Source organism: Megalops cyprinoides, chromosome 20, assembly GCF_013368585.1.
Source record: "Megalops cyprinoides isolate fMegCyp1 chromosome 20, fMegCyp1.pri, whole genome shotgun sequence".
NCBI lineage: Eukaryota > Metazoa > Chordata > Actinopteri > Elopiformes > Megalopidae > Megalops > Megalops cyprinoides.
Genome location: NC_050602.1, coordinates 21202249 through 21225589, shown reverse-complemented (window position 1 = coordinate 21225589; position 23341 = coordinate 21202249). Strand labels below are relative to the sequence as shown.

At 44.3% G+C, this 23341-nt stretch overlaps 1 protein-coding gene across 1 annotated transcript in view; it reads right to left on the bottom strand.

Moving 5' to 3' along the window:
- The window catches only part of LOC118795337 (insulin receptor-like), a 74262-nt gene extending 56865 nt beyond the window's left edge, over positions 1-17397 (bottom strand). Inside the window, exon 1 of the mRNA XM_036553758.1 lies at positions 16128-17397. Within this exon, the coding sequence (XP_036409651.1) occupies positions 16128-16206 (79 nt within the window). The 5' untranslated portion in view covers positions 16207-17397. The remainder of the gene's footprint in view (positions 1-16127) is intronic.
- Between the last annotated feature and the right edge of the window lie 5944 nt (positions 17398-23341).

The window sequence follows — 23341 nt, the reverse complement described above, 5'->3', positions numbered from 1 at the left end:
CCCTGGCCTTGGAAACCCTCTCTCAAAAATGTTCCTCTGACAAAAGGGTACAGTCATGTGGAAATGAGCGGAATGAGAAGCTGCTGAGTGTCTGAGAGGGGCTGTGTGCACACAGCACGAAGACACCAGGTGTGGCGGGGCCTGATCTCACAGGCTAAGTGGGATTTAGGATCTTGCTTTTCAGCTCTGACGGTAAATCCACCCTCCAGATTCTCCCCCAACACCCCCCCCCCCTTTAGGAGCCCATTCTCCCAAACCCATTCTTCCAACAGTAGGGAAAAACAGGGCCAGCGATATTTTGGGCCGTGCAGCGTTGTCCTCCGTCACATTAAGGGGTCAGCCAGGGCTGCAGGCAAGATTATCTGCATTTTAGCTGCACTGCATTCAGGCAGGTTGGCAGGGAGAATGGGAAGATGGGAAATGGAGGCAAATAAAATAAAGAAAAACTACATTTATGACCTTCCTGCCATAGGCGGCCAAAGGCATTCCAGCTCCATAAACATCTTGTATCTTGACATCACACTTATTGTCAAGATTGTATCATGACATCTTGACAAGTGTACGATAAATCATATAGATATTTATCACCACGTCATTTTTTTCTTTTTACAGGGCAAGGAGTAGCTCGTATTCCAGTCATAAAACCGTACAGAGAATATGACCATGACCGCCCTATACTGTATATCTGAAGACACAGTTAAAAGAAGGCATATCTTTTAACACAGGCAAGATGGGGGGGGGCAGTGTTTGGGGGTGGGTGCAGCTTTGACACAATGACCCATCCAGCATCCACCCATTTGAGCATAACCTAAGGTTACATTTCTGAGGTAACACTTCAGCCCAAGACGCACACCCCCTCCCCCTCCCCACGCCCCGCGCTGAACAGAGCCCAAAGCTTCCAGGACAGTTGGCCGATCACACGCATGAACGCAAATCCCAGCGGCCTCCTGTAAATCGAGCGTTTGCACAGAGGCTTTGTAAGACGGATGCCTCCCGGCCAGGGCGGAAAGTACGGATTAGGAGGAGAAAAGAGGAGGAAAGGGGGGCCGGGGGGGGGGTTGAGTGGGGGGTGGCAACGTGGAGCTGCGTGCTCTGGCACAAAGCGCTGGAGCGGAGATCCATCTACACTCATCCCCTAAGCTGGCTATTTCCACCTGCAATTAAGGATCTGCAGCGACCTTTCAATCTCGTTCATTAAGAGATTGCGGATGGGCGTTCTTCCAGCACACCGCCACCAGCACCCTGGGTGAGTGCCCATTTGTAGGACAGCAGGAGCGTGTGACTCCACAAAACAGGAGCAGGACCCAAAAGAAAAAACCTCCCCCTCACAAACCGCACGCGTCTCTGGCCGGAACCTCTATTTTTAGCGCCGCGGTGCGCTGCATTCCCGGTCGAGGGTCTAATACGGCCCGTACCGACGGTAGCTGGCGCTGGGAAACTGGAACAGCGCGACACTGGAACGTATGTGAGGAATTCCGGAGCGCTGGCCCCGCTGGCGTGGTCACCCGCCTCATATTATCACCGCCTGAAACGCAACCTCCGCGTAAACAACAGGGCTGCGAGCCGCTTTTGTTAGCGTTAGCCGCCGCCTCTACATACTACGCTAAAACGCCGTCGCTGGACAGCACCGGAAAAGTAAACAGCCGATATCAGGGAGCACAAAAACTCTGTCCTGCCCCATCAAATTCCTCTGTGCTGGTTTATGTTGAAACCGACCTCATAGCCAAATGAAGTAATTGGAATGCACATGTTTTAAGTTTTTGCGTGAAAATCTTGGGAGGCTTCTTAGCTGTAACAGAACGTAGCTTTGGCTCGTTATGGTGTTTTGTTCCCGAACTCCTCGTTTTTCCCGGGCAGGATGTTCGGACTGGGTTGCCAAGGTGTCCATGTTTTCAGCACCTACAACTCCAGTGCGAGACCACCTGTCTTTGTACCAACCACATTGTACTCAATATAGCAGCTCTCTGCAAAGACTGCCACACACTAAATCAGAACACATTTCCAGGAGCCAATACAACTGAGGTCCAAGCTCCTGAACAAACACACTCACACACACACGTACCTCCGGCACTGTGGGTCTTAGAGACGACGAATAATTGCAAACGGCTAATTCAGAGTAATGTGTAATTAGCGGCTCATTTCACTTAGGGAATTGCCCATTTGATTGGGGGAAAAAACAGCCTGAACAAAGAAGCCCTAGGGGCCAGGTTTTGGAGGAGGTGTGCTGCACAAAGCATCCTGCCACCTGGGGCGTTAAAACTCAAACAGCACAAAACATCAGGATTTAATTCAATCACTTAAAGGCCTCTCTAATGCATGTGTCTCCACAAAGCTTCATAACAAGGCTGTTTAATTGCAGTTTAAAAAACAGAGAAATTATACAGGTGCTGTGGAGTCAGGGAAACACACGAGCCCCCCAATGCAGCTACAAAACAATCATCACCAGGAAAGCAAAGAACATGCTTTATCTCTTTTGTAATTTTTCTTGAACATTAATTCTTTTGATGCTGACAGATTGCTGCAATCAAACCGACTCACATCTACGGATATTACCGATTTGACTAACACCCCAGTTAAATGACTAAACAGCTCACTTCCTCCTCACAGCAGCCAGAGATAACACAGCGCTAATGAGCCATTTATCGTCCGATTTCATCTGTGAAACAACATGTCCGTCTAGCCCCGTGCACAAACACAATTTCTGCATGTACAGAAACCCTACCGGGCAGAACTTCCCTCTGTGGCACAATAACTGAGTACTGTGCCTATTTCTTGCAGGTTCATAGTCTCAGAAAAAAAAATATCTGAAATGATACAATGTCAACAAAAAAAAGACACTTTTGCAGACAACGACATGTAGGCCTAGCATTTGCGCTTGTCCACGTTTACATGCACATTTATTCATTTTGGCAGACGCTTTTATCCAAAGCCACTTACAAGTGAGGTAGAGCACAACACAAGCAAACGCCATATAAGGAGTCAACAGTAATAGAAGTACTGCATGACCAAGTTCAATAGTTGGCCAGGCAAGGTACAAGCTAGCGGGTAGAGACACGCGTGCCTTGAACCAAAGGAATAGATCTTGGGACATAAGAAACTGTTTTAGGTGGTAGTGCTTCAGGTGAGCACGGACGAGCTGCGAGTTTTCAGACGCTTCTTGCCCAGATATGTCCGTTTATTTAAAACAAATGAACACAGACTGAGCTGAACAGCACTGAACGTGGTGAAAGGGCCGTTGCACATGAGGTAGCTGTGCTGCTACGGTCTTCCATTCCGCGTCCCCGCAGGACCTATTTATAATTAGTATCTGGTTACTGTACGGAGCACCTGCCAAAGCATGCCAGATTACAGCACTGATAAAAGACCTGAATCTAAGGACCATGCGCTCTGATCTCCTGCCAGGATGCAGCCCCAGCTAAACCGAAGGCTTAGCCTCAGTATCGGTGGCGTTACGGAGGTGTGTTCGGGCAGCGGTCACGAGCCACTGTCGCCGGGACCCGTCCCATACCCGTCACCCCTCCCCCAGTGAATATTACATGCTGAATATACTGTAGTATGGCTCTACTGAATCACTCTTAATAACTTCAGTATGAGCATGGTTTAAACTGAATGGATACACTTCTATTGTGCTGGAAGTCGCTCTGGATAAGCACGTCTACTAAGTGCATGTAATGTAATATGGGTTTTATACACTTTCATACACTAATCATATTATGACTTAGATTCACCTTCCTTATATACTATACACTTATCACATACTATGATTTAAGGCAATGTTGCTTATACAATGTTGTTTTAAACAGATGAAAGTAGGACATAGGCTATTGCTGTTAAGGAGAATTCCACTACATTTACCATTATGGTTTATATTCTAATCCTGGCAGTTCAGTGCATATTACTGTCGTTTTTGTGGCGTGTTCCAATGCATTCTGCCATATTAGCCTTGTCAACTGCTCTAAATAACAGCATAATCCAAATAAATAAAATGAATTGTTGGACGAGTTTCATAAGCAAAGTGAAAACATCTCATGAACAACACTTTGCAAAACAACATCGAATGAGACACAACCTGAACTACTGCTGACCTCACAAAGTCTCCTACAAACCGCACGAATGGATGTTCAGGTTAAGCCCATTACAGGGAACCAAGAGCAGTTCCCCTGAAAGCCAATAATCCAGGGAAAGTGTTTGGCTGCATCCATCAAGCACTGGTAGAGTACCCCTGTAAGGGCCCTCTGTGTGCTCGAGCCGTCCAATCAATCACTCTCCCCTGGTTTCATTTTCAGACGCTTACTGTCCGCTTAGACAGATGAAAATGAATTGTTAGCTCCAACAGGGCCATGTTAAACGTTCTTATTACGATCAAGCATAATTGGGTTTTGTAAAGAATGACTCTTGAGGGAAAAACGCCCCTCATACGGTGAATGCCAGGCCTGTCCCACCATCGTGGCTGAGCAGCACCTGCTGAATTTTTCATGATTTCCAGGAATCCTGCCACGCTACAGGGGCCTCATACAGGTGCCCCCAGATGCTGAGAGGAACAACAACCCCCCCCCCCCCCCCTTCTTGGCACCCCCTCAAGTTCAGAGGCGGGAAAACCTTCAAACATACACTTCCTGAGACAGCAGCGAGCGGGTGCGCGAGCAAACAGGCTAGTATGCAGAAGGACGGACAAACAACCATGCTCTGAGCGTGGAAATTCAATTCACAGCATCACAAAAATTCCATAAGCTGTTAGAATATTACCGCGGAATGCCATAATGCACAGCGAAGTGGACACCTATCCAGGGTACAGGTTTGAATTCCTGTGTGAATATGTCTGGCCATATGTTAAGGAACGTGTAGCACAATGCATAACATGTAAATGTAAGATATGCAGACGACCTTGGATGTGTAAGTTGATGAACAAAACCGCATGCTCAGCCATAAGTCCTGCACGCTCACGCATCGTGTGAGCAGTGTACATTTACATTTAAGGCATTAACCCCCAGACTCTGGAATAATACTTCCTGTGTGTGTTTTTTCCCCCTAGTAAGCCTCCCGATGTTAAATGGATTCTCAGCACGTTCCAATCCGAGCGACAGCGTATGTTGTTTTTTCCATAAAAGATATTTCTGAGCATGTCAAGCTATGACTCACTCGAGCAAACAGGCACCTGTGACCCTGCTTAAATCTACCCGTAAACGCGCTTTGTCCTTAACTTTCAGAAAATAACAGGCAAGTGGTATATTTTTTTTCCCTTACACAGTACACGCGTTTGTTAATTTAAGCAACCACCAAACAATTTTGTAAGAACTGGGAAAAAAAAACAGTGGAAAGTGGGCACCATTTTCTTAAGTTACCCAAAAGCTGAGGACAAAGCACGTTGCAGTTAAGCTACATCTGGCCCTCAGCTATTTGTGGTGTAACTTGGCATAACAACTGAAATCGTTCGCAACACACGCTTCTGTTCTGTTGAGGACACCTTCCTCGCTAAGCTATGCAAAAACGGCTGAATACATCCCGAGTTAGGCCTATACTTTTCATTTAACTTGAGGGAGCGGAGCGGTGTCCACCAAGGTCGTGGTACGGGCCAGTCGAAGGCAGGCACAAGAGTGAGAGCGGGAGAGCGAGAGAGCAAGGGAGCGAGGGAGAGCGAGAAAAACTTCCTGGACCAAAGTACAGTGCTGTAAATAGTAATGTCTGGAGTATACCCAGCATGCCAAGTCTGCGTCTCCTGTATTGTAATTCCTGGCAGTCAATGAAGCAGAGAACAGAGTGTGCTGGGAGGGAAGAGCCTCCCCATAAGCCACGGTGATGCAGCAGGCCAACGCTTAGGAGAATTAGCATTAAGAGAGAGAGGAGACAACAACGCGGATACACCAGGGATTGCTATCGCTTTCATTCTTTTCTTTCTCCCGCACACGCAGGATTTTGCGCTTGCTGCGTTTGCCTGGGGTTAGTTAGAATAACAACACGATAATTCACACAATGAGCACCTATTTTAGGGTCTGGGGTCCCTGGAGAAATCATGTATTACGAACTGCAAAGGCCCTATTAAACTACTGGGAATCCAGCCGCACAGGCTGTGTTGTGTTCATTTCAACACAGCTTCCAGGGCTTTACTGAATAGGATATTTACGAATGAAAATCCTCCGACTCCTCCTCGCAGGGGAATAAAAAAAAATTAGAAATGTTTAAGGTAAACTTCTGGGACAGAGAAGGGAGGATCAAATTTAATGTCACAGCGATTATGGATTTTTTGAGATTTACCTGGGGGGGGGGTGTGTGTGTGAAAAATGGGGCTTGTTTTGCGTTGCGACACTGACGATAACGTCACCATGGAAACGAGGCCGTCTCGAGATATTCATTATCTTTGAGAAAATAGGCTGTCCCGGGCCAGACGCACGTCTGGGGCCGAGGACACGGACGCCGCCACTGATTTCATTACAGTCTGAGGGAGCCTGAGGGAGGGAGGGGGCGAGGGACGGGTCTCCGAACATCACTCACAGGTGCGCCTGCCAACACCTCCGAAACAAAAAGGGCTGACTCAAGACACCCAATTAGAAAGCTGACAGCAATCCAGGTTCCGCCCTTAAGCCCAGCATTCTGAAGCTGCTCTAAGATGGGTTTGGGTACAGCATGTAACACTCGGGGTGGATGGGCAGGCTAAGCACATGTATGTCCAGGCTACAAAAACTGAAATCACTCAAAGAACAAAGTCCCCAGCACAAAGAATATCTGATGCACATGTGGACGGCGAGAGAGCATGTCCCAGGGCAGGGCATCCCCCGAGCAGAGACGCATCGCAGCCATGTGAAACCGGTCCCAGGGGGTCACTTTGTCTGAGTGCCTCAGTATTAGCTCACAGGAGAGTGAACAAGAGGACAGAGGACGGCTCCAAAAAAAAAAAAAAAAAGCCCCCTGACAGCCCTGTGCTGACCTCCCCCTGCTTCAGAATGTCTGAGGTGGGGAAACTGTGGCTGCCCGGGCAAAACAGAGGAGAACCGTTAAGACATCTGTAATATTTGCACCTCTGCAATTCAATGCTCCACAACAGGACTGTAGTAATTTCCCATCTGCATCTATCTTGCCTCTTTCCTGTTTTTTTTTCCTTCAAACACATAAAATGAATCCATTTAACTTTGTCTGCAACAGCCCTTCTCTGACATTAATCTTTGCAAAGCATTATGGGTAGTGGGGGCACCACAGGCTTTTGAATCCTCCCCAGTGTCCTTACTTCATTCGTAGCATGATATCACAAGAGTAAAGAAAACAAAAGTGACTCACCAAATCCCTGCAACGCTCGAGTTTTGCTCGCTGTTCCAGGATGCAGTCAATTAGACATGCTCTCAACTTTAAATGGCATACTGCATCCTGAAACACTAAACTCACTTAAAATTCCACGCCAATTTTCCTCAATTACAAGAGAGCTACATCTGGCCCGCCTACTGTACCAAACAGAAGTGTGGAAGCAGCTGTCAGCAAGTTGCGGATTAATTCACCCACAAAATGAAGCCAATTTGTCATCCCTTTAACTCCATCTACCAACAGAATAAGCTTCGTATGCTATACGTTTAACTGAGGCTACGTATACCTGTTACATTACATTATTGTCATTCATCAGACACTCTTATCCAGAGCAACTTAAAATCTTATCTATTTATACAGGTAGACATTTACTGAGGCAATTCTGGGCTGAGTACCTTGCTCAAGGGTACCGCAGTATTGCCCCAGCGGGGAATCGAACCAGCAACCATTCGATTATGAGCCCTGCTCCTTTCCACTACACTACACATACTGCCTATGTCCACTGCTGCTACTCGTGTATGAGCTTGTGAAGGGGGGGGGGGGGTAAGTGTCTCTAATTTTACTGAATTCTTTTGGCATAACAAGATCACATGGGAAAGATACACCAATGTCAGGCAGAAATGAAGTGCAGATCAGTGGCTCTCAGAATGTATCTGCTCAGTGTAAGTGATCTAACTTTTATGACTGGCAGAATATTTATGCGCTTCCAGTTTTCATGCTGCAGCCAGTGCTACGGCTCCGGCGTATATCTGCAGTGCACGACACACAAACACAAGCCTGTGCTGCGCAGAGAGCGGGTCAGGAGCCAAAGGTCCGTTTTCCTGCCATGTGACCATCCTTGTTTCGTTAACACTTCAGGCGCTGGGCTGAAAAGGAGCAATACAACAGTGCACCCCTCCCCAGCTCCTCCAGGCTTTCCAACACACATCCACCACCCCCCCCCCCCCACCCCCCACACTGCAAATGCTCGCTGTAGTTCATTTGGTCAGCACTGGATTCTGCAGTCAGGACAAGGGTCACCGACAGTTATTAGTAATGTTGCAACAACACCAGCCGTGGACCAACAGCCCAGATTACTAACAGATCCCTTTTGGACAAGCACCCTACCTGTCCCACAGACCCAACTGGGCCACTTAAGTTAACTTCCCTAGTGTTTGTTACTGTAGAACAGAAGTGGGAGTGATGGAACTGTGTTTATAAGCAGTAGGTTGTAGGTTTGATTCCAAGGTTGGCTGATGTACCCTCAATGTGCTTTAGCTTACATCCTATACTGTAAATTGGTTGGTTAAATTTGAGATGTCAGTTGCTCTGGATGACAGAACCTGCCAAGCAAATGCATATTAACATAGTATTATTACGATTTTTCATATTTTGGGATCTTTCTCAGGGCCTCCCCTTCTACCTCCAGAAATATGGGTTCAAGGTTTATTTTTCAAGAAGCAGCTGGCTATTTTACATACACATAAACATAAACGGCAGCAAAAAGGCAAAAGTGAATGAGACAAGAAAATAAAATTAATTTTAAAGATATTCAATTATATTTTAAGGCTCAAAAATAAACACAGGTTTGGCTATTCACTCAGATCAGTGAAAATTTCACGAAAGAAAAAAAGGAGGCTGAACAGACTTTTAGAAGGGAATCCAAATGTTTCTCATAATGGTTATGTGAGAACGACAGATTACTTTGGGTGGGAAAATTGTACCCCTTGTGAACCAAACAAAAGCAAGTTCCCCACCATCAGATTATGATGTATTACAAGGGTCAAAGGGCAGGCTATGTTATTTGTTTTGTGGCCAAATCAGCACTGAATATGGAGTGGAGGGGGCTGCTTTAAATCATTAAGCTGCACAAACACACACACCCACATTTGCGCACACACACACAGGCACATACACAAGCAGGTGCACACAAGTTCACATTATAATCATATGAGGATGAGGTGGTGAAAAGAAACAAAAGCAGTTTCCTTTACAGTACAAACTCCCTTCCCGCTACATTGTACACTAAAACGTGAAGAGAGTGGCTCAGTCAGCTAATGCACTTCTACACAGAGTGAGGCAAATCGTACTGCTCAGACCCAGGTTTGAGTCTTATTTGTGTCATGCAGCAACATAAAAGGGGGAGAAAATAAAGGATTAAGTGACCAATAATACGAACAGGTGATTGCTCTTTCGTATGTTTTCCTAGTGATGGGCAAAAAAAAGTTCCCACAGAAGAGTAACACTCTTTCGATTTATGTTTGGTCTCTTCCACAACATCCTCGGAACCTCTGTGGCGTACCAGCATGCAACTGTTGCAACACTCCCCGTCTCACCATTTCATTCGCTTGGTGCAGATGGCCAAAGCACCACGCCCAACATGGTTCCCTAACTAACTTCCGTCTGTGATGATTCACCTAACGGTATTTTGCACATAGTATTTCGCCCAAACGAGAACCACAGTGGAAGCGATTTTGAGGCAGATCAACGGATTGGTCCGCGAGACTACCGGCTGATTTTGAGCCTACTGAATACAAAGCAAAAGAAATCAGGCTAATTTTGGTGGTCGTGCAGCAAGGAGACAGCCACGTGGTAAGTGGTGACAGAGGTGGCAGTGTGAAGATGTGATTTTAGGCAGTGGCACAAGCGTCAAAACCAGAAAATCTCCTGCTGCTGATGTCTGAATGCAGGTGAACCCCACTGTGTACAAACTGCAGAATGAATTTATATTTCAATTAACTTTGCAAAAATTAAAACAGAGAACTAGTCAAAAGTTTGAATGGACCACTTTTTTGTAAAGTATAAAGCAGGCCTAAGGATGTTTTCAATATTATTGTTCAGTTATGATTAGTAATGAGGAAAAAATTTAACCTGCACAGGTCAGAAATCAAAATGGATGAAGTGGCTTAAGTGCAGCGTCTCCCTCCCCCAGTTTTTGGAGTGGGCCAGTGTGTCAGCTCTCTCCCAGCGCTGTACCCCTCCCGCCCCTGGCCTGCACACATTTCGAAATATCTTGTTTGCACCTTCCACACAATCTTCCTCTTGTGATCCTACATATTTGCGTTCTGGTAAGCAAGGCTAGGATTCACGCTTCTGCTGTGAAAACAGCTAGCCTCTACTCCCCGAGAATGCCTAGGGACAAGCCAACACAAAAACGGTGGTTTTTATTATATTTTAATGCTACAGTGATTTGAAAGAGGAGAACGAAAGGGCAACTCAGTTTTTCATTTAGCACTAACATTAGCTAAAATGGGAATGACAGGCTTTTGAACGCTGAGGATTAACAATTAATCCATCGTCTAAAAGCTGCTGCAAAGAAAAAAAAAAATGTTAAAAATGCCTTCTGGACAGGGGTAGGGTAGACTGACAGAGCTGACAGAACTGTCCTGGAACGGGCAGAAAGCATGTAGGTAAGCGGTCAGGACCATTAGCATGATGGTATGTACTATAAAACGTTACAGAGCCTTTTCCACAACAAACGAGATTCACGATCTGACGTAAGCATAAGGCACGGCCACCACTAATCAAGAGACCTGCTGCCTGTTTACGCACTCAGACTCTGACAGGATTTGACATAACAGGCATTTGACTGCTAATCTTCACTTGCTGTTAGTGTGGTCTTTGACATATGTTAACTGACAGCCTATGTTTTATTTATAGGCAGTGGCTTGTACTTGGGAATTAAAGCTGCTGTTGTTGTTGTTGTTACTTGATGACTTGCGTCTTTCAGCATCCTGCAAGTCGCCCTGTATAAACGTTTCTTATACAGAATGCGCACCACTATATACATATGTTTAACATGTTCATTCATGTGGCTGAAGCATGCCTCTGCTCAGGGGCGGTGGAATAGTCTGTTCCCCACGGTGATTCACTCACAAGTTTAAGAGGAATGGGAGGTAGGTGATGGGGGGGGGATGGAAGGGGGGGCTGCAAATTACACAACTTGTTTTGGTCCCCTCCTGCCCGCTGAATCTTGCACAAACTGGATTCATGACATTTCGCCAAATCAACTTCTTCTTTCTTCCTCTCCTACGTCCTTCTCTCCCTCCCTGTCAGGGTTTGTTTTTAATGAGGCGGGAGAACGCTTCCACCGTGGCCCAATTATTGTGTTATTTTGTTCGCAGCACATTCAGACCAAACAATATTGGAATGACATTATGTCTGCGGCACACGTCAATGTAATTTCAAACACGCAAGTGCCTCTATTCTCTGTTACTCGGTTACCTGCAGAACACAGAAAAACACTTGCCTTAAAAAAAAAAAAAAAGTCAATAAATAAAAAGGTCGATGGCCTCAGAACATGATCGAGGGGTGAGGCCAATAAAGTGGAGCACCGCTGTGCTGAGCTGAGCAGTGTTTTCAAACTCGGTGCAACTTTCTCTGAGGCACCAACTTCAAGGGAAATATAATTTCATAAAAACTGATTTGTTCCTCAGTTCACTGATTTTTTTTTTTTTTATTTAAAAAATGTGAAACATAGCAGACAGAATATCAGCCTTGGCAGTGAAACATGGCGTTCACCTTCAGCGGATTCTGAGAGTTAAACCTCAACACGACAGCTGTAGTTCCTTCAGAAAAGAATGTGTAAAATAGGGGGAAGTGCAAAGAAATGCGGACGCAGAGAAAAACAGAATGCAGAAATAACGGCTGACACTCCCGTTTGGTGAAGAAACGGGAATGCAACACTACACTTTCAGCTGATGGCTGGAGGAAACGCTCATCTCAGGAAGGCTCTGCTGTAATTGAGGCCTTGAAGCCCCCCCCCCATTAGCGTTACTCAGGTCTCATGCACGGTTAACAACCAACCGCCAACAACCCACTTCCACATGCGTCTGTCCCCCCCTTCCCCCGCCTCCGATTTCTCAGAGTTTGCATTTCTAGGAACTGCCTTAGTCCAAATCGAGAAATTTTCAGTTGACCTCATGTGGTGCCAGGGCCTTGCTTAATGCCAGCGCGTCCATGGCGTCTGTGGAGCAAACATAACCCTGTTTTTTCCCCTCCCGTCCCACAGCTCAGCCGACAGGCCCGCTAACGGCATGCGCCCCCCCTCTCGGCCTTCCGCGCCTTGGAAGGGAAAAAACCACTCTTGATACCAAAAGTAAGCGCATTCACTGGTGATTAAAAATAAGACTGATATTCAAAACCAAAACAGCTGTTGCAATGGGCTGCTATTTAACCAAAACATTGGAACAAGACAGTAGCATGTGAATAGCTAAACACCCAGTGAACCCCCGGGACATGCCAGTTCTTGTCATCGCCTTTAAATAAATAAAGCGCAATGCACCCTCCCCCCTCACCCCCCCCCCAACCCCGCCCCCCCAGAGATCTTGACTAATATCACTCCGTGCTGCCAAATAATTCCATTCCTCATTTCATTTCTCCAAAGAGGGAAATTTCTTGCACAAAACCCATGCACAATTTACAATCTCAATCACCTCTGAGCTCTTTTCTTTTCAGGAATAAAAGAATAATGTGTATTTTTGTATTTATGTATATATTTATGTATTTACTCATCAAACTAAGAAAAGTTCATAATGTAATGTATTTGTCATGTGCACAATGGCATGCAAAAAAGTCAGAGCACTATTTTTGAAGGCCTGTCATTTCTTCCAATGCAGGGACAGGCACATGCTTGAAAATTGATCAAATGCTTAAAAAGGCAACAGATGTAACATGTGCTTATATGAATAAAAAAATCTTGATCTTGAATTTTTATGATAATGTTATTAAGTCGAAAATAAAATGCATTTTACATTTTCTAATAATAAATTTTTTTTCAAATCAAATATTTGGAGTGAAAAAGAATGTAAAATTTGAAGGGTGAGAGCCCACAGCTCTGGATGAAACTGGCTCTGTTGTGCTGGGGAGAGGGTGGACAGGTCACCCTTGGTGCCCTCAGCACACCACTCTGGGCACCCTGCGGGTCGTCTGGACACCTATGAGCTGCTCAGATGACATCAGGGAGCTGCACCTACACTCCAAACAACGTTTGCTTCCTGGTGCACTGTGGGACTTGTAGTAAGAAAACCAGCCACACTGGCGTGCGTGTCCATCACACGACAAAACTCGCCTCACCCTGCAGTCCTATGCACGCACAGAGGTTGTTGCGGTAGGATGAGCCTGCTGTACAATCAGCGACCGCAAGGAGGTGGGTGAAAAAGGGAAAAGCAAAAAAAATTTGCAAAAATTGGGGGAGTTTACAGTGCGATAAACCAAGCGCACAAGCAAGCGACCCAGGCAAGCCTGCTGCATCGCTCCTTTGTACTATTAACCGAAAACTCCCTGGGTTTGCTGTTTCTCACAGCACCACCTCAAATGCCCTTAAGGAGCGCAGATATCAAACCCATCTTTCTGCACATTCTTTACACAGATTACTTTTAACCAAGCGCAGGCTTCCATCCAGATAGGGCACTGAACCGAGGTACAGCTGTCCCTCTGTGGGTTTCGTTTCCGCAGATATAATCTTGCATGACTAAAGTATGTCAGGGGGGAAAGCCTTGCCGTTACCCAAGAACATTGTGCTTATGAAATAAACAGAAAAGTGTGCCATGCCTTTTACTCCGTGGAACGTCCAAAAAAAAAAAAAAAAAGTGTACCGCACCGCTAATGCTGTGGTGTACCAGCTAAGTGGCCTCATCAGTTGTTTCACAAATCAAGCAATAAGTCAGGCTAAAATGGCTTTTTTTCTGCTTAACTTGACTTTTGAATTTTAATCTTCTACATGAATGAAAACCACTTATGACCAGCACTATAATGTATTCCATCACCATTGACTTACTACAGGCAAACCTAATGCACATGAAAAAAAATCTTTCATTTTTATGATAATATCATTAAGTTGAAAATAAAATGCATTTTACAGTTGATAAGGATAAATCTAAAAATAAAAATCTCTCACATATACACACACACACACACATAGATGAAGACAATAAACTACTAAAAATACTTAATATCAAGGTGACTAACAGAACATTTGAGTTTTGTAAGACAAACGGTTGCAACACAATTTAAATTAGTTTGAAGATTAAATGTACTGCACTGTCTTCCGTTTGAACGGTTTATCAGACATCTATTGATACATCTTGAGGAACACTTCCAGTGAAACACTTTCATTTTTATCCAGTGACAGAACAGGAACTCGCTCCATCTGACAGTTAATTATTGTGTTCATTACACATATGAAATACATGAATCCAGACTCAATTAAATGCATTTTCCTATTAAATGCGCGCATCTGAATATCAGCAAACGTGAACTTCACAAAAATGAATCAACCAACTTATGTGCACATCCACTGAAGTCATACAGAGAAAGGTTTTACATTCCCTCTCTGATCATTTTTCTCTTTCCAATTCAGGTTGCAGGCGGTTGGAACGCAGTTATCATTAACCTTTGCCGGTGAGCCACCCAAACGGAAGTGTCTTGCATACCAGGTCAACCACTGCATCTGATTATCAGCAAGTAGACATGATTTCAACAACCTCCAACTTTGGAGCTCCGGCCCCGGGTCATCTAGATATTTTACAACAGTCATGCCTAAGCACTTGAACTACTCAGAAAAATATTTAAATTATGTAATGCAAAGTTTCATCTCAGTTTAATTCGGCATGTGACTATATGGCTACTCAATGTCTTGACTGACATTTAAATTCTCGAGGGTGTTTTCAATAAAAGGTGTACGGACTTAATTTCTTCCACAACTCGTCTGCATACGTCGTGAAATAAACTAACGGTAATTAAAACTGACGTTCAACCTTTCAATCATTTTTTTAGCATAATGTGAAAAACTGAGCACAATAAGTCGTTGGAACATGTAGCTATCTTCACCTAACAATTTATGCGTACATTAATAATGAATGAGTAAACATGCATAATAACAGTATTAATACTGCTACTAAAAATAATACGTGCTCGCACAGTTTATGCAACAGCACAGTTTCGATGGTTTGGAAATTCTCTGCGACCATGAGCCACAGACGCGATGAATCAATACAACGCTAGCTAGCACGTTTTCGTCCTCGCTTTCATCTCCTTATTCATCCTAATATATCTTTCAAATAAAAAAGCGAAAACATTTTCCGGTCATGAAAGCAAAATACACATGCTCCACGTATAGCTCCCAGGCTTTACGAGAAAAAAAAAACGAAACTATGACGGTAGTATAAGTAATGTAATGCAAGTCTAACGGGTTCTTGGAATCTCCTAGCCGGGCTAGCTAATTTGTTTACATTCCCAGTCCAACGTGAAAGGGGCCTTGGCGTGCAAACCAATCCTGCACCTTCCAGTTCAGTTTCGCTGCAAATAGACCACCCTTGTCCAGCAACGAGTGGTAATCTGGCTTTAGGATGACGTATATAGCTACTAGGCCTCCGTAATATTGAGTAAATACAGTCCAGATTTAGACCAGATTTTTTTGACAAAACCACTGGCCAGGTAGCTATCTGGTATGGACAGCTCGTCCATGGGATGTCAATTTAATTTCGGGAGTTGACGTTACCATCTGTGAACCATCTGAAGTTACAAATGACCCCAATAAAATAAATTTGTCTCTTCTCCACATTAACAATGACAAGTGGCTTGCTAGATAGAAATCAGAATATTTATATCATTAGCTAGTCAATAAACGTGTGCTAGCTAGCTAGCAATCCAGCTGCGACCATTTTTTTCGCCTGCTCTTGTAGCTAGGTAACTAGCTGCTAGCGAGCTAACAGTCATACAGTTAGCTTAAACTTGATGGGTCGCTAATAAACGGACGATAACTTGGAAATGCAGCTAGCTCGCCAGCTAACGATCGATACCTAACACCGACCACTTTCAAAGCACATGCACATGAATAATCAATGAGTATTACTTACTTTCTCCATTGGTTAGCCCGCAATTGCCTACAAAGTAAATAAAAGTGACCAAAACCACCGCACAAGTCTCCAGCCGCATTCTGACTCCTGGTTGCAACCAGCTAGCTAGCCAGCCCAATGTTATATCCAAGTGCGTGGAGGGCAAGTTATAAAATCCAGGATTCGAGTAAAATCCTTTTAGTTAGTCGTTATTACGCAAGCAATGTACAATCATAAGACACTACAAGTCAACCGAGTCCAAAAAACAGGGGAGGAATGAAGGTCCAACGTGTTTGTTTGTAGCCAGCTAGCTACAGCTAGCTAAGTCGCAAGTGCACTGCTAGCGATCGCTCTGCAAGGACAGATTCACCATTGAATAACGTCTTCTTGCGCTGTGGCAACACTCAGGCAAAAGAAACGTTTCATTTTTCCGTTAAGTTTTAGGATTGTCTTCCCCTTTCATTTGTTAAAGTTTGCTTGACAAAATCCTCCTTCAGTCGAGAAAAAATAAATCCCACACCGGTGCACCACTGCCTTACACAAGTAGGCTAGCCATCAAGCTTGCTAGATTAAATGTCCTGCTGAAAGACTTTAATATTCGTGCTGAATATTACCAGCCTCTATTCACCTAGAAGACAGTAAGGCTCACATCCATATATTCTGAGTTCCTTTTGGCTTTGAAATACAGTTGTGTTGTTAATATTCCTTCCCCCGAATCCTTAGCAATTTTGTCCCAAACTTATGCCGACGTTAACGGATTCACTGGTAGCTGCGATTTATAAACTGTATGTCCTGCAAAATATTCCACCCCACGCTTTTCCGTAACACGGGAAAACAATTGCATTAAAACGTCCACTCGGCACATCCTACGAATTCCTCAAGATATATGTTTAAAAAAACATGCACATTTATTTTCCCGTTTCAGTGAAACGTCCTTCCTTTTTGACTTTCCCACGACTCCTACACTTAATCACCGAAGTGATTTGTAGGGAAAAAAATGAAAACAACGTCGCGGCTTCCACCCAGAAATCAGACTGGTGCGCTTCGCACTGTGCGAACTCCAGCGCCGTGGCTATCCTATTTCTTCTGGATTAATCGGTACCCGACGAGACTTCTTACTCGGCTGGTCAAAATGCTTCGTTTGCTAACGAAGTCTTGCAAAAACATATGACGTTAAGACAAGATCAACAGCGTGGGAATCTGTTAAAAGCGAAAAAACTTCTTCAGATAGTTAAAGTAACACCGTTTAGCGGGTTGGCAAGCTTGCTCGCAAGCTAGCTAGCTAACGTTAGCTACTTCTCTCTCTTATTAAGGTTCCCCCCTTTTCTGTCTCTACGCCAGTAAACAAGAGCTGTCAGTCAGCTGGCGTAAAATAAGAGTGTGCTGGAAAATATGGACTGGATCGGATAACTAATGCAGCCGGGCGAAACGCGCGGTTGGAATAAGAAACTCAGGGTTGCAATTCAGTGGCGAGATACTGGTTCATGCCAAAGTTTTATCGCTGAAATTCTGTGCGGCCATGCAGCCTTTCAAGCGATCAGTCAATATGACACATAGGCACGTTTTGTTCTAAATCTAATAATAAAAAACAACAAAGTTGTTCGGCTTCATTGGTTAATAAATCAATGGTAGCTTGGTTTGGCAAAACATAGGGACTCAATAAAAGCAACCGATGAATCAGACGCAGAAAGTTTTTGATAATTGTTATTGTCGCTGTCGTTCAAAGGGTTAGGAATTAATCGTGGCATTGCTGATTATAACTGAGAAAGACAGAATAAAAACTCATCTCTAATAAATTCTAGATCCAATTATTTTTGAGGTTATTGATAGCATTGATAGACACTGCTTGTAATCACTTCAGCATTAATTGGCCCCAGTTAAACACAGTGGTCTGCACGCCGAAAAATTGTATTATTGAAATAATAAAGCACAACCTAAATCTTACTTTTCGAGCCTTCTCCTTAGCATCATATGGTAACCTGAATAAATTAACCAGTGCACTCAATAATTGCTTTATTCGGTAAACTCTTACCATCTTTTTCCATAGTAGGGCGTTTGCCACTCGCTTTAAATTTACACTGTTTGAGAATGGGTTACTTATATGCGTAAAGCTACGGTTGTTCGGAGTGAAGCCTTATTTGTTTGTGGTGCTCCACAGAGGCGATGCTCTCTCGGCGACTGTGGGAAAGAGCAGGTTCGATCTGCGTCCGCCTATAGAACATTTTCACGAAGGCATGGATTAATTTAGGGACACCCTTGCAGTTTTTTCAAGTAGTAACTATGTACAGACACTCACAGAAACGCTTGTTCAAGTGTCACATTTTCATGCGTCTGTGTCTTTCCAATTACGCAGTTGCATGAGGTTTAAAATGTCAACATTGTCTCCTGTTGTCCAACAAACTGAAATGGGATATGGGTAAACAAGAATTCCGCCTCCAATGAAATGTAAGAAGACGCCCATTTCCCCCTCACTCACAGAAATATGAATAAGAAGGAGCTTATGATTATGACGTAGACGACAACGATGATAATTATTACTGATATCTTGGCAGATGGCCTTATACGACGTATAACGTCATTATGACAACAAGATACATTCAGTGCATATCACCTCAACAGCAAGAACACAGGTAGCCTACAGAACGCAGTGAATGAACATCAAGCTGAAAATCAGATAAAATATGTACAGGCAACTGATCATGAGATAAAAACAGAAAAACTTTACTAGCATTGCAAGACCAGTGAAGGTATATCAAAAAGGTATCTCTTGTTGGAACATAATCTTTCACAAAACCTTGATTTCTGTGACGATCGTGTCTTTTTTTTTCATTTTTATTTCCATGGAGAGGTTTGATAGTTTGTTTTTCGGAATGTCTGTAGAACTGTCTGCGAGGACTATGCCCAGCGTCTCTTTCCTGCAGCGTCCTTTCCTTTCCATATGATTACGGTTTAAGTGTACGTTAGTTGTGACAGACTCCGAAAGAATGTTCACGTGCCCCAGGCCCATAAATGACACCTCAAGCCCCTCCGAGCCCCTCCACACCCCTTCAGAAATGTTTAAAGCAGGGCTCAGATCCGCATGAAGGCAGATGCAGTCAACCTCTCTTTGCTTGGAAGCTGTCTTGACACGAAACTGACAAACCTAATTATTCTTTGAAGGAAGAGTTTCATTAAGTAACGCAGGCACAGTACGAGCTGGAGTGAAAAGATGGAGACGCCAGTATACCGCCTTCTGCCTTCAGTGATATGTCTACATACAAATGTAGTCTGTATGAGAAGTATTGTCACCAACTTATCATGGTCTGACCTGGAAGCTACTCAATTTTCCTCAAGGTTTTAGGAAAAGGGTTGGGGTTAGGTTATTCTGTTCATCTGATTATTTATTTCTGCTTTTGCGTTCACTCCTATATAGTGTAATACATCTTCTCAGCAATAGGTGTCACTAGAAAAACACTGAATAGCACAGAGGAGAACTAGAGGGGAAGAAATAATGGAGATTTTGTTTTTTGCTAGTAAATAAATCACTTACATTGAGCTGAGGGGAAAAAAACAGAGGTTAGGTGAGGATGACCAAAACAGACACATTTTCCCAATCCGAGAATTTATCGTTCTGGCCTTAGATTTGGAGACAGCAAGTCGCAAACGCGATCGAAATTGGATTTTACCTCGAGTCTTGTTAGAAGCACTTATTTCTTTATTTAGCGCTAGACGCTCGGCCCTAGTTGTAGACATCTGTGTGATTCGGTTCCAGCCAGCAGAGAAGGGGTGAGGGAGCGATTGAGCAAGCGGAGGGAATTGGCGGCCTGGTATCATAAAGCTGTCAGGATCAGGGACGCTGGAGCTTCCAGGGGCGCGGCGGGGAGCGAGACTTCCTTCGCAGCCCTCCTGTCTGTGACCTCCTCACCCCGTCTACCCGGGGATGTGCATTGGGATTCCACTTGTGCTGAGAGAGTGTACAGCTGAAGGTGGCTACTTCCACTTACCCTCCAAATTGAGCGCCCAATTGCTCATCGCCAGCCGCCTCGTCGCTGCACTGGGCGCCAGGGTGGCAAATGTTTTCAGGTTCGAACCTCAGGGTGGGCGCTGATGTTACACCCTTGAGAGGGTACTTCACCTGAGTTAATTCTGTAAACATCAAACTGTATAAATGAATGGAATGCCAGACCAAAGCTACACATGTAATCCTACATAAGGGAAAATAAATAATATATGAAATGAAAGTACCAAGGATAAGTAATGCCATCATAAAGCCCAAATGATTCTGACCTCTGAAACCATCTCCTTGTCACTGTCCATTAAATAATATTAAATCAAAAACACAAATAAGGAAATTACTCTGAGCACCACATACAGTGCTGTTAGTCCTTTATTGCATGTGGTCAATTTGAATAACCTGTGAGAGGGGCCAGGAAGTGTAGCCTCTGCTTCATGTTGTGCTGGATTTAGGGGAAGGCAGGAGATTGCCATGTCAGACCTAAGAGTGTTTTCACAGAGGATCACTGAGTCATCAGATAAAACACACTTGCTGACAGGGATTACAGTATTTAGTCTTTAACCTGCTCTTTAGGTTTAGCATGCAGTCTTTCTGCGTCCTTCAAATGGCTGAAGGGGGCTGACCAATCGCTGCATCCTCAGACATGGGCTTTCCTTTAACATGTCTTTGTAGTTGACAGTTCACTTCCACTTTCAAGAAGGCACAAGTGTGATGTAGTAGCTAAAGGCATGGCTCATAGCCCAAGGAGCGACAGTTTAGTTCTCCAGTAGGGGTGCTGCTGTTGTACATATCCCAGATTGCCTCAGTAAATATCCAGCAGTGTGTACACTATAAAGTAAGGTTAAGAATGCCTGTTAAGCAAATGACATCATTTAAATGCATGTGTGCATACGCATTCATGGGGATGTTTAGAGGAGTGCAGGGTCTGTGCATGTCCCTCTCTGTATGTTATTTTACATTATTCATTTGCTTAACAGAAGACCCTTAGTCAAAGTGACTTCCACACCTCAGATTTTTGCATGTTTTCTACACATAGCTGGATGTTTACTGAAGAGACCCGGGTTGAGTGTCTTGCTCAAAGGCACAAAGACAATGTTGCGCCTGCTAAGTGAGTACCATAACTCACAAGTTCCACAACCCACTGCACCATTCTGCCGCCCCGTAAAATTACATCGCAGTGTGGGTGGCCTGGAGCATGCAATAGTGGTGGTAAGGAGAAGGGCTTGTAACCCAAAGGTCGCTGGTTCGATTGCCCATTGGGGCACTGCTGATGCATGCCACAGTGAATGTATATGCACCAAAAAACTCACACATTCTAAGCAAACATTCAGCCCGTTTGGTGTTGCTTTCCTTTGAGTGCTTTCAGTTTTCAACAAGCCTGCAGATCATCAGGAGTTCATCTCCACAGAGACGAAGATGTGATTTATAAGGGTAGAGGAGCCTAATTGGACGCGAGCTCAAAAAGGACAAAGACCATTAGATGTTGCAGGAGGATTACAGGGAGGGATGGAGTGAGACACAAATGGAATTCTGTCCCGTCTGGGTGAGGCTCGTGAAAAGGCAGACCTGGCCTTGGTGCGCAAGCGTTTTCTGGACCGGCTCCGGGTCACACAAGAGCAACGAGCTGTGGGTGAGGCCCGACTGGCCCACCGGGCTTCAGGGGAGGGGGGGGGGGGGGGGTGGGGGGTCTGGATGGCGGCAGATAAGAGCTCAAAACAAGAAAACACAACAACGGCGATGATGTTAGCAACGTGGACCACAACCTGATTTCGGCCAAGCGCCCAGCGACATGTCAACAGCACATTTCAAAATGAGAGGAATGTGTCTGTCCTGCTCCGGGGAGACCCATCCCTCTTTCCCGCAGACACAGACGTGATAAGATGCACTGGCTGGGTGCTGGAGGCTCAGAGAGCGCCGAAAAAAGGCGGGACTCACACTAGGAACACTGTTCCAGATCTATCGTTGTTTTTTAATAAACATCTCAGCTGTCTATTCACACAGCTGGTTAGATCAGGAGTACCCTTTAGCCACCCAAAGCACAAGCCATCAATGGCGTTTATTTTAAAAACATTTAATACCAGATAATATCAATTATTCACGTCACACATAAATGGACCGATTGATTGGTTCATTACATTTGAATGTACTACTGCAATGACCGGAGGGTAACAACAGATGGCAATTCAGTACCAACACACAGCTTTGGAATTTACCACAAAATTACATGTAATTAAAGGAAAAAAATAAAACAAAATGAATTGCGAAGCACTTATCATAACAAATGTATGAAAGAACAAAGAAGCACAGATGAAGAACAGAAATTAATACATACAAAAACTGCCCTTTACTTTTCTGAAGACTGAATGTTCTTGGTGGTGAATCAGGATTTTAATATTTTATAGTGTTGTACTAAGTATATGTGTTGTCTTTCTCTTTACGCATCACAGCTTGTACTATAACTATGAATTTCTATTGCTGGCCTCTTCTCCTAATGTGCTGTAACCAGGACACCCTCCAAAACAAGCTGCCTCATTCCAAGGGGCTTTTATTAATAATTAAAATAAATTAAAAAATAAATAAAGACAACAATTATAACAAAGGGAACAGGATTAAATGTGCCTGTCAATGCATGACAAGACAATAAACTAAGAACAGATAATCTCCACAGATACCCTGGACAAGGCATAAAAGACACATCAGTGGGTCACCAGTGATAATGGAATGTTGAATACAGCACAAAGTCCAGGTTTATAGTACATGCAACTACTGGCATTCACTAAGCTGCAACAACAGCATATGGATGAATGTTTCTCTGTCAGCCTACCTACATCATCCAATCTGGGGCTATAACAAACATGAAGAATTTTTGAAGTCATTTAGCAGATGCTCTTATCCAGAGCAACTTACCCAAGTTACAATATTTACAATAGCTCCATTTATAAAGATGAATATTTACAGAGGCCATTCTAGGTTAAGCACCTTGCCCAAGGGTACAGCAGCAGTGCCCCATCAGGGATTTGAACCAGCAACCTCTGGGTTAAAAGCCCTGCTCCTTACCACTATGCTACACTGCCAGCATGGCCAAATTAGGCTCCAAAATACAAATTCCAGTCCTCTGAGATTCAGACTCATACAGGCTGAAACAGGGTTACAACCCAGCCCAACCCAGCTGGGTTCTTCCTATTCATCTCTGCAGAGAGCTCAGGCAAACAGGATCAGTTCTGTGGAGATCTGGAGGAGG